Here is a 17,298-nt window from a genome sequence, read left to right as displayed (position 1 = left end):
CAACTGATTGACTTTCCAGTATAGACATGTAAAGCAGCTACAAGTGAAACTGCAGTTGAAAATTGGCTCAAGCAAAATGGCAACTTTTAGTCCCAAGGCTAATAAGCATGTACAAAAATAGGACTACGACTTATGAGGAGAACTTGTACATTATAGTTCCTGCCTCAATTTTGCTCACTGTTAACGAGGAACTTGCAATCTGGCCCAATTTCATCATGAAATTTAAATTGATGATGTCCAAGATTCTTGGGTGGACTCCCTGGCCATAGGAGGAGACTCTGGAAACGGCTTAGGTGGGATTTTCAAATGCTCAAGGCTACCCTCCAGCATTTCAACTACCTTACCCATTGGTGGACGATCTGTTGGATTCGTCTGGATGCACCACAGACCTACTAAAATCATCTTTCTTGAAGTATCTTCCTCCTCTTCGTTCATGACACCTTGAATCTCCAGGTCCTTCCCAAGTTCTAGATGTTCATATATCCAATCTGGAAAGTATCTCTCACTTGTTTGTTCTGAATCAGTTCCAATTTTCCTTCTCAAGCCAACAATTTCAAGAAGCATCATCCCATAACTGTAGACGTCGGATTTGTGAGAAATGCCACCAAAGCTTCGACAAAATACTTCTGGAGCAATGTATCCGGCTGTTCCTCTGGCGCCAATCGTTGATAATATACTCTGTTTCTGTTTACATAATCTAGCCAGACCAAAATCAGAGATCTTGGGACAGAAGTCTTTGTCCAAGAGAATATTATGAGGCTTTATGTCCAAGTGAACAATTCTTGTGTTGCAACCTTTGTGTAGATACTCCAAACCTCGTGCAGTCCCAACTGCAATTTCGTATAACGTTTTCCACTCCAACTGACAATCTTTAGTCATATCCCCGGATGATCGCTTCTGATATATGAATTTATCCAAGGATCCATTAGGCATGAACTCATAGATTAGTGCCCTCTTAGTCCTGTCGTAGCAGAAACCTAAGAGATTGACCACATTAACATGGGAAGTTCTGCTGATACTCGCAACCTCATTGATGAATTCTTCTCCATTTCCATTGTTATCATTTAAGACTTTTACTGCCACCAGGCGGCCATCAGATAGCTTACCTCTGTACACGCTACCATATCCTCCAAGTCCTAATTTTTTAGCAAATGAATTGGTCATCTTCTTGATTTCTGAATATTTGTACAGCTTCGGAGCAACTGATCCATAATTCCTCATGAATGCTTCGACTTGTTGGTTATTCCCTTCGTCCGACTTCCAGTAGATCACTGCTTCCCACGCTGAGCACCTTTTGAGAAAGCAGCACAATGTTCCTACACCAGCAGCAGCAGCAGCAAGCCGTCTCCTCCGTTGCCTACACCAGAAAATCAACCAACCAAGACCCAAACCAGCAAGGACTGCACCTACCATAGCAAGAACTGAGAACACAACAAGAATGCTAAGATTTTGCTCTGAGACAATAACCACAGATACATAACTTGAGTTTGTTATAGTTAGAATGAGGCAGTACCTACTGCAGTGCCGGGACCACTTTTACTGCCTACAAGAATCAAAACACCAAGAAACATTAGCACTGAGACGTATGATAGACAAAACCACATAATGATGATGGGTGCTAAGTGATAAACCAGTCTTATAGGGGACATATGAACAAAAGAAAGTTCAGGCACAGTAGCAGAGCACTGATATGTGCAGATGCTATAAAATGGATAACCACATGATAAACGTAAGAGGGGTGGTTGTAGCGGGTGATCATAAAACCATCAACAATCAGTGAAACCATCAGCTTAATTTTCTCACGACACGTACGAACTAATGCAAGCGCTTTCAAGCATCATAAATCATTCAAGATCAACAAAAACAAATCAAAATAATGACATCCAAAATTCAAAGTGTCAGCCAACGCTAATAAGCTTACCATTTTCTAAATTTCTACACATTCAAAAACCGAGTCTTGGAACCAGGCAGTCAAATAATTCACCAAAACTACTACCTTGTAATGCTGCAGAAGCATTTTGACTATATACCGAAAGAGGGGGGAGGAGGAAACGCAGACGGGCTGACCCAAATCCGAATCAAACCCGCATTGCCCACCGACCCGGGTACACTCGGAGCAATTATTCTCATACGGGTCGCTATAATTTACGCTAAAACCCTGCATTAAAGCCTCAGAAAGACTTATCTCACTACTCGTGAGCCTCGCCCCAGCACTCCTCAGTATTGGCACCGTAACACTGACGCTGCAATTAATGAATCTCAAAATGGGGTCACTGGGAATCGGCCCGACTATGTAATAAGCATCCGTAAAGTTCACTCCGGGAATACCACAACTGAATAAATTCTGGGGCTTAATAGACATAGCCGAGGAATTGCACCCGTAGATTATACTCAAAGCATCGTCGTCCAGGTCGCCGAAGGAGAGGAAGGTCGAATTGAGGGTGGAATTGGTGAAATGGGATAGGCAGGTGTTGTTGTAGAGGTCCGAGCGGGAAAGGGTCAATCTTTTGAGGGCCTGATCGAGTTGGAGGACTCGGTAGCTGACGGAGTTGTGAGTCAACTCGGCGACGTTGTTGGGCTGCTGGCAGGTGAGTCTGAACTCGGGGAGTCCACAGCGGTGGGGGCGGTCTCCCCCGGTGAAGGGGAAGGTGACGTTGGTGATGGAGCCGCAGTTGAAGGTTTTATCGCAGTTAATGAAAGTGGTGGCAGTGGGGGCGACGCCATCGCAAAACGACAACGTAAAGAAGGCGGGAAGACGATAAAATGTTCTGTGGGGAAGAGAAAAGGACAACTTTCTCTGTATTTCTTACTGCAAATCATGGATGAGAATAGTCTCGTGGGTTCAAAACATTATTGTTTATTGGAGGAGGGAAGACGACGAAGAAAATTCTACTACTCCGAATGATAGCTAACTAATATCGTTTTGATTTTTTGTCGAAAAAAAGAGTCAGCTGTCGTCCAATGATTTTTTTTCAAAGATTAATCGCCCACACAGTTTGACATTCCTTCTACTATATTTTATCAAAGGTTGCACTCTTTTGTTAGAAAAATCAGATCAAACGCAGCAAACTACCAAGAACTATTTTTTTCTTTTCTTTTTTTTTTTTTTGGCTGGAATTATGATGATGTAAAGAATGCACGAGATTGAAGAATAGCACCAAAGCTTTTCTCCTGATGAAATCTGAATATAGGAAAATATTCAGATCAAACGCAGAAGAAAGGCTATAACGCCTGTCTAAGAGCAAATTATCTTTTGAACTTCATCCACCCAACATCTGCTAAGAACCATTTTTATTCAAAGAACCAGAAACAACCAAGAAAGAATGCAAGTATAGAAATCCTACAACAAATGGTCATCTGCATAAAACTTCATATTTCTCGATTTATGTCATAATAATGGAAAAGCATCTGCAAATATGATGGATGAGCACGCCATGTAACAAGTTAAAAATAAAGGAGATCAGGAGAAAGAAAGCGAAGCCAAGAAGATACCACAAACTAAACAAGTCTAGAATACCAAACCAAGCTTTCAGGAAATATAATGAGAACAACCCCTGATGCCATATGGGAGGACAGATCTATAACTAACAGCCTAGCAAAATGGAGAGAAAGACCGATCAATTGGCCATGAGATTAAAAGAACAAACAGGACCCACTACACAAGCTGATTGACACTGAAGATTTGGATGACGAGGGCGTACCATTTCTATTGGGATAGCAGGCAAATGAGTTGGACCGAGTGTCATACCCGCACCGGCCACCTGTGTTAGAGCAATTATTGCAGGCTGTATTACTTGCTTCATATCGCAAAGGAAAGCCGGTAGTAAGTGCGGTTCGAAGATCCGCAGGATTAAATATAGCCGTAGTATTGAAGAGACTCGGAAATGCGGCGCGATTAATAGGAACCCTGATGTTATCAGTACAAACACCCAAAAAGGCTGCACTACTTGTCTGGAAAAAATTGGTATTTGGTGCGGTACTATTGACGGTGCAATTAAACTGATATTGCAGTTGAAGGAGGTTGGTAGGAAGCTGGGTGCAATTATAGTACAGAGTGATGTTATCGACGGTGTTGGGGTAACTGAAGATGTTGAAATTCAAGGTGGTGTTATGGAGAGACTGAGGACAATTACTGTCCCACAGATCGTCTCTGGCAACAGTAACAGTTTGAGATGAGGTATCTACAGAGGAGAGGATCCGGTATGCAACGGGGCCAACTGTAAACCGAGGGACGTCCCCTTGGCAGCTTAGATTGAAACCTGGATAGCCACAACTTTCCGGGCGATCCCCACCCCAGAATGGATAAGAAAAGTCAATATTTCCACACCGAAACGGCTCACTGCAGGTTTCAAACTGTTGTTGATCCTGGCTGAAAGATTTCGGGATGTGAAGTAAAGTGAAGCTTGTGATTATGAACAACAGTGACGTGGTTGAGAGGAGATCCTTCATATGCATCATTGACAGAGAGGAAAAGGAGCTAGAAAGAAATGAAACGGATCCCGGAATTGCATAATTTGCTAAAACCGTCTCGACAAGAAGGAACTCATTTGATTATTCACGAAGCCAAACCTCATTTAAGTTTTTCACAAAGGTGAAGCTTCTTGCGGGATTCGGAATGACTACTTGATCAGCCATTGACAAAGGTCAGTCTAATTCTAACTAAGGCTTCTCCCAAGGATGATGTGAAGAATTGGTCACGGTTTACTACGTTGGGTAAATTGCACTTTTTTCCCACTTAATTTAAGTTGAATTTCATCCATCTCGTCAAATTAGGAGCCATAATTAAAAATTGTCATCACAATAACTTGGCTGTTCTTATTGCTTTTGATTACAAACTAAGCTTACTCCTCTTTTTTTTTTTTTTTTTTTTTTTTTTTTGTGGGTGAAAATGTTCTACCCTTTCATGTCGACTTTTCCTTTTCGTACGCTGTATCAGTCGCTGCGATTAATTTCCATCTTCCCGGTCCCCATCCCCATCCCCCTCTACTTTTTCTTTTTCTTTCTTATTCTTGATTTATTTCGGTTAGGATATTGTGTTTCCCGGGAAAAAAGAAAAACAGCCATAATCTTCTTGATCACAAAGGGTTAAGTATTCATATCCAAAGGCAGAGGCAGAGTATGGTAGCTTACGCTAGTGAAAGTGAAGCAACCGAACTTGAAACAACGGAAAGTGAAGAACCCAATATACATGGAAACAAGTTCATATATGCATGGAAACATGTAAAAAGAGAAACTAAAATGCTTTCAAAACTAAATGACACAGTTGAGTTTACACAGCACAAATTCTTATTTTCTCTCAGCTGCCTCACTTAAGTGCATTGCACTAGATCCAAATGATGCTAGTTGACTACAGCCAAAGTCACAGAACCAAGTGAATAAGTTGACCAACACGATGGTCCTCATGCAAAATCAGCGGACTAAACCCTGTTTTTCTTCTAAGCCTATCAACACGTTTTTCTCCTAAAACTTCCCAGTCATGTTTGGCTTCTTAGACTTTTCAAGTCGACTATCTAAACTGCTTCTGGAACGTCAGGTCTCGCTGTTCCCCAAACCATGAATACAGTTTAATAATAGCTGAAATGCACTTCCAAAACGCTAAGGAATGCTCGATTGTTGACTAGTAAAAATTCACCCAAAGAATTAGCCCTACTACACTAATTTCGTTTCTAACTGGCGTAGAAGTCTGTGTATGGCATATATCAATGCCGTAATATTGATGCTGGACTGTGGAATAATGAATGATAGGAGGAGCTGCTGATATGCATGCATTTTGCCATTTTCAGAGGGTGCATTACTAACTACTTCGTGCCAAAGCCAAGCCTAGGAGCACTAGTTACTTCGTTGGCGAGCTGCTTTAATTCTTGATGAATTTCGAGAATCCAATGAATTCTTGCTTAACATATCTATTTTTTTTTTCTGTAACTGCAGTAGATAAAGGGTGAGAATGATGAGGAGACTTATTGTTAGACTTCATTCTTCTTTGAACTTCAAATTTTGGGGCACAGCAAATGAGTCGATTTTGAAATGATATTACTGTTATGCTATGAACTCTCATTTAGTCCACACACGCGAAACAGTCATGAATGTAGGAAGGATGCCGTGCGGGTAGACCTTTGTATAGAAAAGACCAAGTCCCTTAATCTGTCTCCATAGCTTGCTCAAATGAGGAAAATTTCTCCGTTTAGCATTATCGCATTTAGTGTAGCTGTAACTATGTAGGTAAGTATACGTCTAAAGGTCACATTCTCAAAACTACAATTGAAAAGGAAAAAAAAAGACTGGTCCTTATGATATTAATGGATTAGCGGGTCCTCGTCAAATTCAATCCAAGATGTGCAGATTTCGGGACAGGACGCCGGTGTATAGTAAATGTGGGGTACCGGGGACATGCAAGTCAAATACAAGAAGCAACGGTCTGTGCAAACTGCAAAGTCGTCCGCCCGGCGACCCGAACCTTCGAAGCCAATGTCCGGTGGAGGTAAGTGCATATTAGCCCTTGGGTCATGATGATGATAATAAGGCTTCTTCTATTACGGGCATGCAATAAAAGTAAGGTCCCCAATGTTTTGCATGTAAATGTTTGGGCTCTAATTGCACATAATAAGAAGAGCCTGACGCTAATAGCACGATCGATTAGAAAAAATCATGGCATGTTGGTTTGACTAGAATAGTATCCGGTGATTAATTGAGCAGGCGATGAGATTAAGGATGATTGATTGACACATTAGTGTTTCTACTATCGATGAAACAGACATGCAAAGCAAAGCATATGTTGAACGACTCAATTGAATGCAGTTAATAAGTAGTAAATTTTTTGTCAACAATGTAGCACTTTATAGGTCAATTTTTTCTAAATATCTAATTATTTATTCCTAGAAATTTTATGCATGTTTAATTATTATTATTTTTTACTTTACATATGTCACATCTTAAAAATATTAGAGTTTTATATTATTGCTGTACAAAAACCCAAAAAATGGAATTAAAACAGGAAACATCTGGTGTGCTTGGTCCAGACCTTATCAAATGCTAAGCAAGTAAAGAAACTATTTGTAATTGTGGTGCCCCATCTTAGGATTCAAGGATTTGCTGAATTTTAACAAAGCATTATTAGGGAAACAAGTCTGGAGGCTGATAACAAGGCCCAACTCCCTAGTAAAGAAAGTTTTGAAAACAAAGTACTTCCTAAAAGAGACAATCTTCAACTGCAAGGTCCACCAAAATGCATCATGGATATGGCAAAGCATAACGGCAGTAAGGGAGGATGTTCAAAGAGGACTAAAAAGGAAAATAGGAAATGAAAGAAGTACAAAAATTTGGGACGATGACTAGATACCAGAGATCCCCCAAGGAAAGCCTGTATCAACTAGGCCTCAAAACTGTCAATTGCAAAACGTGGCAAACCTGATCCAAAACTACAGATGGAAGAGAGCCTTGGTTTTCAAACTATTCAAGGAAGAGGAGGCCAAAAAGATAATGAGGATACCAATCAGCTTGGCTAACAAGGAGGAAGGTCACTTCTGGTTACATAGTGGAAATGGCCAGTATACAGTACCCTCAGCATACAAGGAATTCAATGAGAAGGGAGACAACCAGAAGCAGAAAGGACAGGCAAGAGGAGAAACCAACCTAGAGGAGCAACACCTATGGAAACACTTGTGGAAGCTTAAAGTGAAACACAAGCTGAAAATTTTCATCTGGAAGTGCCTGAATAAGGCATTACTTCTTAACAAAGTGGTTTTAGCAGAACCAAGAAAGAATCACCAATATGCGAGAACTGTGTGGTGAAGAGGTGGAAACTATGGAACACCTACTCTTTTATTGCAGGATTGCAGAAGGAGCATGGCATATAGCTCCATTGAAATGGGAATTGAGGACCAAAGAGGGAACTTTAAAAGATGGTGGTATGCTTTAATAGAGGCCAGGAAAAGACCTGAACGACTGGAACACATTGCACTCACTGTAAACATTTTGTGGCAGATTTGGAAGGCCAGGAACGAGAGTGTGTTTCAGAAAAGCAGAAGATAAGCAATTAAGATCATACACAAATCTCAAGAAAAGTGGTTGGAAATTCAGAGAATCAATGACAGAAAGGACAAGATGAGCATATCAGAAACAAGAGAAGCTGCAGTGGAGCAGGCAAAAAGCAGAATAGAGAAATTCCTATAACCATCTACCTAGCTATTAATAATTAAGGAAAAGATAGACAGATGGGAATAGGCATCATTGCAATGAGGGAAAATGATCAACTGCTGGCTAAGTGGGCAGTAACGAAATACAGCACAGGGAACAATCTAATGGATAATGCAGCTGCCATCAAACTAGCAATGATAACGCAAGGGAGCAACAATGGAGGAGAATTCAAGCAGCAATCACACAATGATAGCTTTTGAAGTTGATAAAAGCCAAAAAGGCTACTGATATTCAACTTTATTCTCATCTAAAGGACATTCAAGATCTAAACTCAATGTTTGTGGAATGCTCATTTGTATTAGCTAGGGAGGAATTTAGGAATAGTATAAGTAATCTGAGTCTTTATGCGCTAAGCATATCTTTTGACGAGGAATGGCTAAATCCTCAATGTCGCATACACTTGTATAGCTCAACTTGAGTCTTTGCTCATTAAGCGTATAGTTCTTATTAGAAGCTAATATAATCAATTATTGTTTCTGGGAAAAAGTAAAAAATGGTGCCCTATGCTGCACACTGTTAACCAGGCACGCTTCTAAGTTCCGTCTCGCCAATTCATCCCGAAACTGATGACGTACAGGATTCTTGGGTGGACTCACTAGCGGTGGCAGGAGAATCTAGAAACGACAGAGGAGGGATTTTCAAATGCTCAACCCTACCCTCCAGCTTTTCTACTACCTTCTTGCTCATTGATGGTCGATTTGCAGGATTCGCCTGGATGCACAACAGACCTATCAAAATCAGCTTCCTTGAGGTCTCTTCTTCCTCTTGGTCCATGACACCATCGATCTATAGGTCCTTTCCAAGTTCAAGATGCTCATATACCCAATTTGGAAAATATGTTTCACTAGTTTGTTCTGAATAAGATCCAATTTTCTTTCTCAAGCCGACAATGTCAAGCAGCATCATCCCGTAACTGTAGACGTCGGATTTGTGAGAAATCCCCCCAAAGTTACGACAAAATACTTCTGGGGCAATGTATCCTCTTACATATTCTAGCTAGACCAAAATCAGAGATCTTGGGACAGAAGTCTTTGTCCAACAGAATATTCTGAGGCTTTATGTCGAAGTGAACAATTCTTGTGTTGCAACCAACCTCGGTGTAGATACTCCACACCTCGTGCAGTGGCAACTGCAATTTCGTACAACGTTCTCCGCTCCAACTGACAATCTGTATTCGTATCCTCTGATGATTCTTTCTCATGTATGAATCTGTCCAAGGATCCATTGGGCATGAACTCGTGGGTCAGCGCCCTCTTCTTCCTGTCGTAACAGTGACCTAACAGCGTGACCACATTAACATGGGAAGTTCTGCAAATGCTGGCAACTTCATTAATGAATTCGTCTTCACTGCCCTTGTCATCATTCAAGACTTTTACTGCTACCAGACGGCCATCAGATAGCTTGCCTCTGTACACGCTACCATATCCCCCGTGTCCCAATATGTCAGCAAATGAATTGGTCATTTTCTTGACTTCTGAATATTTGTACAGCTTGGGAGCAATTGATCCATGTTCCTTCACGAATGCTTCGACTTGTTCGTTATTCTCTTCATCCGACCTCCAGGAGACGACTCTGCTTCCCAAAATGAACGTCTTTTGAGAGTAGACCATGCACACTGCTAATTTTTCTACCGTCCCACCAATAGCAATGGCAATGAAGTAGCCTGCAAATGAAGTTTGGACGAGGAATTCTAAATATACTGCATAGTTCCGCCGTGACCGAGTACTGGATTTATACTTGGTTATATGGCATTGTCCCTCCCAATATTTTAATTTGTATCTTTCTTTGAGATAAATCCTTCATCCTTTCATGTCCTTCGTATCAACAGGAATGACGTTTTCAGGTTTAACAAAGTTAATTTCGTCGAAAGAAGTCAGGGGACTGGGAGAGTTACATATCATCATAAGAGATCATAAAAGACCCCGTCCAAGTCCACCTAGACCTCCACTAATGGTATCAATATTGACACAAAAGAATGTATTTGATCAGAACCACACACCTTTCTGACTTCGAAAGCTGGTGCGGTTGCACATACGATCATACGGCCGATCAGAACAATAGCAGGCAAACGAGTTGGAACTTGTGTTATACCCACACCATCCACCTGACCGATTGCATTCACTGCAGATTGAGTTATTTGCTTCATACTGCACCCAAAAGCCAGCAGTCAGGACCGCTCTTACAGTTACAGCCACACTAGTCACTAAATTCTGAGCTGCAGTTCGATTAATTGAAACCCAGATGGAATTAGCGCAGGTAACCCGCAGCTGACTCGCGTTAGTTGCCGTGAAAAAAATTGGCAGGTGTTTCTGTACCCGTGCCATTGCCAAGCAAGCAAACTGATTTGGTGGCTGCTCTGCTAGGTTCGGAGGAGTGGTGCAATTTTAGGACAGAGTTAAGTTATAGACGTTCTTAGGATAATTGAAGAAGTTGGAATTGAAGGTGGTGTTACGGAGAAATTGAAGACAGTTATCACTCCAAAGATCATCTCTGGCAACAATGAGAGTGCTCGTGGTGGTATCCACAGGGAAGAGGATACGGTACGTAACAGGCGGAACCGTGAGCCTAGGAATGTTAGCTTGGCAACTTACCTCAAAACCCACAAGAATTTGGGCGATTCTCACCCCAGAAAGGATAAGTGAAGGTAATATTTCCACACTCATAGGGCACCCCACAGGTTACATAGTGCTGATTCTGGCAGAAAGATCTTGGGATGTGAATTAAAGTGAAGATTGTGAGTATAAACAATAGTGAAAGGGTTGGAAGGAAACCTTTCAGATGCATCATTTACATGGAGGAAGAAAGTCAGGAAAAAAGTGAAGTGGATCCCGGAATTACATTCACAAGAATTATCTTGACAAGAAGGACATATTATTGTTACTGGTTTCTCACAAGGAAAATGAAACCTCTTGAACTTTGGATGCATTGCTCAAGTGGGGTGAATGGCTTGGACTTTGACAAAGTCTGATGGTAAAACAGTCTAATGCATTTAATCAAATCTTCTCCCATGAATGTCAATAAATGTCAATAATTGGTCAATGGAATACTGCATTCGCTAATTTCATTTCTTTTTCTTTTTCTCTTTTAATTTTTTTTCTACTAAATATAAGTTGAATTTGATCCATCTCCCAGCTTCGTAGAATTTGATCCATCTCCCAGCTTCATATAGTGACTTGCTATGTTGTTGTATTCTTGAGAAAGGTCAAGATGGGCTTTACGAAATATCTTGGCCGCTGTTGATTCCCTGTTCTCTTTTCCAATTCGTTGGCTTTGGTATTCATTATCCTGGTCAACCGGAACGGTCATTGCCATCATTTTCAGGTCTGACTACGCACCCCTCTTCATTGTAACCCTTTGTTTTTTTTTTTTTTTCTGGGGGTTTCAATAACTGCTTAAAACAATAGATCCACTCGATCGTTTTAGTCACAAGGCAAGAGGATTAGGGATTGGTAGCCAAAGCGTATAGATTTGTAACACGCATTAAACCTGAAGCAACTGGACTTAAAATAACAGAACGCCAAAAGTGAAGAGACAGAATGATGCCTCACTCGTACATGGAAATGGAAACGGAAACTGTATTGCTCTCAAATCAAAATCACAGTTGAATGTACAAAGCAGAAAAGGAGATAAAAGAAGACAGAAATTCTTATTTCTTCTCTGTCTCACCTAAGAGCATCCCCCGTAGATGCAAATGATGCTATTTGACACTAGAATACAGCCAAAGATACAGAACCAAGATAATATGATTCCTTGCAAATGTTATTAGCCAATAAGTTAACCAACATCACGGTCCTCGTGCAAAATCACCAGACTAAACCCTTCTTCCTCCTAAACCTATCAACACGATCTGTGCTCATGCGGGACTTCTCAGTCTTGTTTGGCTTCTTGGACTTTTCAAGTCGACTGTCTAAACTGTTTCTAGAAATCTCTGGAACGTCAGCCCGCAGTTCAAATGTGTCCTTGGTAGTGCTTTCAGTTGCTTTGTTCTGATTGTTGCTGTCAACTGATACTTTTTCAGTACCATTTGTCACAGGCTTTGATTTACCAAGTGCCAAAACAAATTTTTTCAAGAGTTTTATGTACTCGGGATAAAGTTCAAGATTGCAATGGCCACCACCATTTATCCATACGGGTTCATACTTTTGCTTGCAATGCTCCCAAAGCTGCTTTCCATGAGAACAATCAACAACTTCATCTGCTGTTCCCTAAACCATGGAAACAAGATTCATAACTGAAATGTGCTTCCGAAACACTGCTGATTAATGACAAGTGTTTGACTATAGGCAGAGGGGTGTTCAGTAAAGAAAGGGTTAGTACCGGAAAGAGGATTGAAGATCCCAAGTAGGGAAGGTAAAGGAGAACTTACATGAATCACCAGGACGGGACAATTTATCATACCAATCTTGTCAATATTCTGAAACAAGCAAGGTTAGTGAATAAGCAGTCCTGAATCAACTGTAAGTCACTTTAAGGATGCTTAACTCAGGATCATGTTACCTTGTAAATGTCAAACCAGTATGTCCGTTTGACAGGGTACAAAACTCTTATCCCTGACATAATTGGACTATGTAAGACGACACCTCTCAAGTTTGGTATGCGAGATGCAAGATCAACAGTTGGCCCGCTACCAACGGATTGACCATACAGTATCAACTGTTCATCTTTCACTCCATATTGCTCCTTCAGGCATTTATATATTGCATCAATGTCCGCATATGTATTATACTCTGTGGGCTGTTTCAGGAGAGGAATAAGGAAGACTGTGTTACTTTCTGAGCCAAAATTAAAAAAAGAGCATTCTAGGGCCACAGGATGCACTGGGTTTAGTGAAGTCATTGTACAACAAATGCAAGATGTTACAAAGTGAAGTACTAAAATGCTTCTTTACTAGGCAAGTCTACATGGTCTCTCTCTCTCTCTCTCTCTCTCTCTCTCTGTGGATGGAGTGAAGCTTGATCTCCAGAGAAAAATTTATGACACCTTGAAGAATGGGAGCTTCAGATTGAATAAGCCCTCCACTCTGAAATATAGAACACTTGAAACTTTTAGTCGAACCTCAACAGAAGGAATTTCCGCATGAATCATGAAAAGGCTAGAAAATGTGAGTTCAGAATCAATTAATCTTCCAGATGGGGACAGGGAGTGCACAACTACGCCATCAAGTGACTAAGGAGCAAAAGAATAACCCATCACACTGGAAGAAGCATGGGTATCTAACCTTTCCAGTGGATTGTCCATAGCCAGAGTAATCATATCTGCATGGGAGTAATGTGACTATTAAGCTCACCAAATCATTGACATGACATGAAGCACAAGAACAAAAGCGAAACAATTAATCCAAGTAAATAATATACCAAGTCATACACATATGAAACAGCATATCACTGACAAAGAAGAAAACAAAAAGGAAAAGGGAAAAAAAATACACTCAATAATTCTTCCATAAAAAAATTCACATCCCAAAGTGGGTGATGATGAGCTACTACCATCAGGAAGCACTAAAATAGGCGGTGCAATATTGAGTAAACAGCAAATGCATGTTTGACATGACTAATTTGAATTTCCTAAAGAGGGAAAAATGGTAGCTCATCACAGCAAAACCTTCGCCCATCAGACAATTCCTTCTTAGTAAAAAGAAAAGGTCAACATGTAAAAATATCAAAATTAATATGAAAGATCAAATTAACCTGGCCTTCTGCAAAGCAAAAAATGAAGATTTTGTAAACAATAAAAGCCTGAGAGTGAAAACTTAGTTCTACATTTTCAAGTCACTCAGTGTTAATCAAGAGAAACACTTGCTTTTTGTATGCTATTCAGTTCGAAACCACACAATATACTCAGTCTGGACTTGTGTACAGGTCAAATGCTTGAGCTTTAGAACTGTTGATGGTTGGACTAGTGAGTTACAATAGCAGATAATACAGTGTGCTAAAAGTGATTTTGTTTGCTGTGTGGAGTGTGTTGCTTTTGCTGCAACAGTATACTCAGTTTAGAGATGCAGAAACTAGAGGCTGTTCAAGAATGTTCTTACTTCCCCTTTTGCCATTCATGTTCATATCGTCAGAGATATTAGAAGCATTGTCTTGGGTTAGAGACCAATTACTAGATTGAGACAGAACCTAGAGATTTGTTTACCATTAGGTGTTCCCTTGTTGTTCTTGATGCGCTGTAAATATTAGCAAGTCATAGCTGCTGTATGCGTAGTTACTTTTATTAGAAGAGTACATCTGATGTATTTGTCTCGGGGAATCTCCTGCTTGTGTATGCTTCAATGGTTGATCAATAGAGGCATATAGTTTACAAAAACCCAAAAAAATAAAATAAAATAAAACCAACACAAAAAATTTCCCAAGATGGCACTTTTCCCAGATGACTAATTTTTACCAACTAACTAGCCAGGACTTGGGCCAAATGTACATTAGGAAAGAAATTTTGAAGCTCATCAGGAATCAATATAGAAAAATCATTGATACATAACAATCTTTTTTTTTTTAATCATTAGGGCCTAATTAAGTGGTTTACCAAAATGAATCAACTATTATCTTGGCTGATTCAAAAGGTGCTCTCTCATTGTTCAAATATAACTTCGTCACTTGAAGATTTCATAAACATCTAGTTCTATGAATGCAACATCAACTTGCTTCTTACTAACCATCACATTACTCAGCTAGCAGGCAGTTTCTTGAGACGCAGTTACCTACTTATTCTATTCTTCCAAACTCCAGAGTTTAAAGTGTCTTAGCAAAACACTTAAACAATGCTGTTGTCCGAAAATCTGCAGTAGACGAAAGAAGTTTGGACATAACTGTTCTCCATAGGAAGCTTCCCAGCCTGAAGAGGCACTATTGGCTTTTAAGACAAATAGTTAGACAACTTCAACCAATGACCACATCATCTGTTCTTTCGGAGATTTAATTTCTCCTTAGAAAGACTATCTTCTTGCCTAAAAGCAGAAATCTTCCCCTCCCCGCCCCCCCCCCCCCCACCCCTCCAAACCAATAAATAAACAAATAAACATTTTTACCAAACCGAAGGTTTAATATGAAAAATTTGAGCACTCGGTGCTTTTAGCATCCCAGCTCACAGAATACCAATAAAAACCATAGAAATTGCACAAGATTAACTTATTTATCGGGAAACCGGAACACCCTTTATCTATTTATTTTTTCACAAATCACCTAAATTAGGACAAAATACTGTATTTGCAATCAAACCAAAACAGAAAAAATAAAGAATAAGCTAAAGGCTGCAACTTGAGCTACCAGTAAACAAATAAAAAAAGGTTTAAAAAAAAAAACAAACAAAGCTTTACCCCATTAAATTAACCCGAAGACGAAGACTTAATTCGACGAAGAGCTCAAACATCTGCCCTAAATCCGCAGCATTACCATGAGAGTACAGCATAGTAGCCGATGCCTTTGGATGCTTCACATGGACGGCCACTATATCATTTCCACGTCGAGTCCTAAGCTTCAGTACGTCGACGTCGTCTCTCCTCGGGACCTCAGGTATGCACAATTTTCCGCCGCAAGAGTTGTCCGCCACCACCGTGTAGGACGGAGGACTAGGTGGGAAAAAAGCAAACTTAGCCGCGATTGATGACGTCACCCCACCCATTATTTCTCAACCTCGGCAAAAGTATTATATCTTCTGAATTCATAAAGAAAGCCACTTTTTCGGCTTCTTTCCAACGTTTTGTGGGCTCAATCTATCTTCTTCTTTGATCTCCTTCTCGGGTTTTCTACTTTAAGGAAGCGTGTCTACAGCGCTGGAGAGAAGAGAGGAGCTGTTGGTGGTGGCGGCGCGTGATTATGGAATAGGAGGTGCGCGTAAAGGGAAAACGGGGGGGAAATTGTGTGTGGAGGAGGAGATTTCGAAGATGCGTTTTTTGGAATTTTAACGTTGGAGGCTTTCAAGTTTTTGCAAAAAGGGGCTGAGTTTGGATGATATTATCGCCTGACGGCGGGGCGTGGACGGAAACATACGAATGAAAATGGGATCTGACAAATTTGTTAGCAGAGGCTATAAATGGAAATTTATTTCTGTTTTTTTTTTGGGATTTTATTAAAGTATTTATTACAGTATTGTAAAGTTAACTAGGACCCCAGTAGTACGGTATTAATTTTACGGCTACTAACATGAACATTTTCTAGAATCTATCAACTCAAATACTACTCTATGAAAGTGTTCTTTTCAAGTGTGGTTGGCCCAATGGAAATGGAATTAAGCTAAAATTCAAACAGTATACAATATGAGCAGATTGTAAAGTTGTTGCATTAGTGTATATCACATCCTACCATGTTATTATGTCTGTTTCTTGTTGTTTTTGTTGGGATAACAACACATGTTTGGTTTAGGGCTACAAACGAATCGAGCCGCTCGAGTCAAACTCGAGCTCGAACTCAAACTCAGAATATTAAGCTCGTTAGCGAGCTTGAGTATATATATATATATATATATATATATATATATATATATATATATATATATATATATATATATATATATTTTTTATTTAATAATAAAATTACGTATATTATATATATATATTTATTTTCATAGTAAAATTACGTATATATCCTTAATATTTTATTATTTATTAAGAAAAAAATTATTTTATTTATTTTTTAAAAAATAAAATAATTATTTTTTATTTTTTTTCGAGCTCGAGCTCGGTTCGACTTGATTCGAGTCGAGCTCGAGCTCGAAAATTGCTGGCTCGTCGAGTTCGAGCTCGAGCTCGAGTTTGGTAAAATTTAGTCGAGACTCGCCTCGATTAGCTCAAAGCTCGACTCGACTCGGCTCGTTTGCAACCCTAGTTTGGTTTGATAAAATATTATTTGAAATAATTACTGTAACATTTTTTTTGTAATGTGATGTATGTGAGATAAAAAGGTGATTGAAAATATAAAAAGATGGATTGAAAAATATGTTTATGATGCAAGTGAAATATTATTTGAAATAATTCAGCAATCCAAACACACTTGACAAATTTGGGAATTTGGCAAATATAATGGGTTTTTGCATGATACTCTATTACGAATAGGTAATTTAGTTGTATTTCTGCCTATATCGATATAGGAGAAAACTGTAACTCCAAAAATG

The 17,298-nt window shown here is 39.7% G+C and overlaps 2 protein-coding genes and 1 pseudogene across 4 annotated transcripts; all 3 read right to left on the bottom strand.

Moving 5' to 3' along the window:
- Positions 1-21: 21 nt before the first annotated feature.
- Positions 22-4,717, bottom strand: LOC140004572 (PR5-like receptor kinase). Of its 2 annotated transcripts, none has more exons than XM_072057361.1 (3): positions 3,702-4,717; positions 1,514-1,543; positions 22-1,421 (listed from the first exon to the last, which is right to left on the bottom strand). In XM_072057361.1, the coding sequence occupies exons 1-3, from the start codon at positions 4,456-4,458 to the stop codon at positions 223-225; spliced, it is 1,986 nt and encodes a 661-aa protein (XP_071913462.1). In that variant the 5' UTR covers positions 4,459-4,717; the 3' UTR covers positions 22-222. The 2 variants fall into 2 exon arrangements, with proteins under 2 accessions (XP_071913462.1, XP_071913463.1); XM_072057362.1 differs by lacking the exon at positions 3,702-4,717 and adding an exon at positions 1,922-3,454.
- Positions 4,718-8,470: 3,753 nt separating this feature from the next.
- Positions 8,471-11,224, bottom strand: LOC113699447 (PR5-like receptor kinase; annotated as a pseudogene).
- A 526-nt stretch (positions 11,225-11,750) lies between these two features.
- On the bottom strand, positions 11,751-16,209 carry LOC113699105 (uncharacterized). Of its 2 annotated transcripts, none has more exons than XM_027219207.2 (5): positions 15,506-16,204; positions 13,412-13,448; positions 12,691-12,927; positions 12,560-12,607; positions 11,751-12,398 (listed from the first exon to the last, which is right to left on the bottom strand). In XM_027219207.2, exons 1-5 carry the CDS (start codon positions 15,808-15,810, stop codon positions 11,997-11,999), a joined length of 1,029 nt encoding a protein of 342 aa, XP_027075008.1. In that variant the 5' UTR covers positions 15,811-16,204; the 3' UTR covers positions 11,751-11,996. The 2 variants fall into 2 exon arrangements, with proteins under 2 accessions (XP_027075008.1, XP_027075009.1); XM_027219208.2 differs by having other exon boundaries at positions 12,204-12,388; positions 15,506-16,209.
- Between the last annotated feature and the right edge of the window lie 1,089 nt (positions 16,210-17,298).

Source organism: Coffea arabica, chromosome 7c, assembly GCF_036785885.1.
Source record: "Coffea arabica cultivar ET-39 chromosome 7c, Coffea Arabica ET-39 HiFi, whole genome shotgun sequence".
Taxonomy (NCBI): Eukaryota; Viridiplantae; Streptophyta; class Magnoliopsida; order Gentianales; family Rubiaceae; genus Coffea; species Coffea arabica.
This window is presented reverse-complemented; position numbering and strand designations above follow the sequence as displayed.

Excerpts from the sequence above, each read along its gene's own strand:
- LOC140004572 (XM_072057361.1), bottom strand. The coding sequence starts at position 4,458 with ATGATGCATATGAAGGATCTCCTCTCAACCACGTCACTGTTGTTCATA. Across the intron at positions 1,544-3,701 it reads CTGCTATCCCAATAGAAATG|GCAGTAAAAGTGGTCCCGGC; the intron begins GTACGCCCTCGT and ends TGATTCTTGTAG. Across the intron at positions 1,422-1,513 it reads TGGTCCCGGCACTGCAGTAG|TTCTTGCTATGGTAGGTGCA; the intron begins GTACTGCCTCAT and ends TTGTGTTCTCAG.
- LOC113699105 (XM_027219207.2), bottom strand. The coding sequence starts at position 15,810 with ATGGGTGGGGTGACGTCATCAATCGCGGCTAAGTTTGCTTTTTTCCCA. Across the intron at positions 12,928-13,411 it reads ATGGACAATCCACTGGAAAG|CCCACAGAGTATAATACATA; the intron begins GTTAGATACCCA and ends CTCCTGAAACAG. Across the intron at positions 12,399-12,559 it reads GTCCCGTCCTGGTGATTCAT|GGAACAGCAGATGAAGTTGT; the intron begins GTAAGTTCTCCT and ends TCCATGGTTTAG.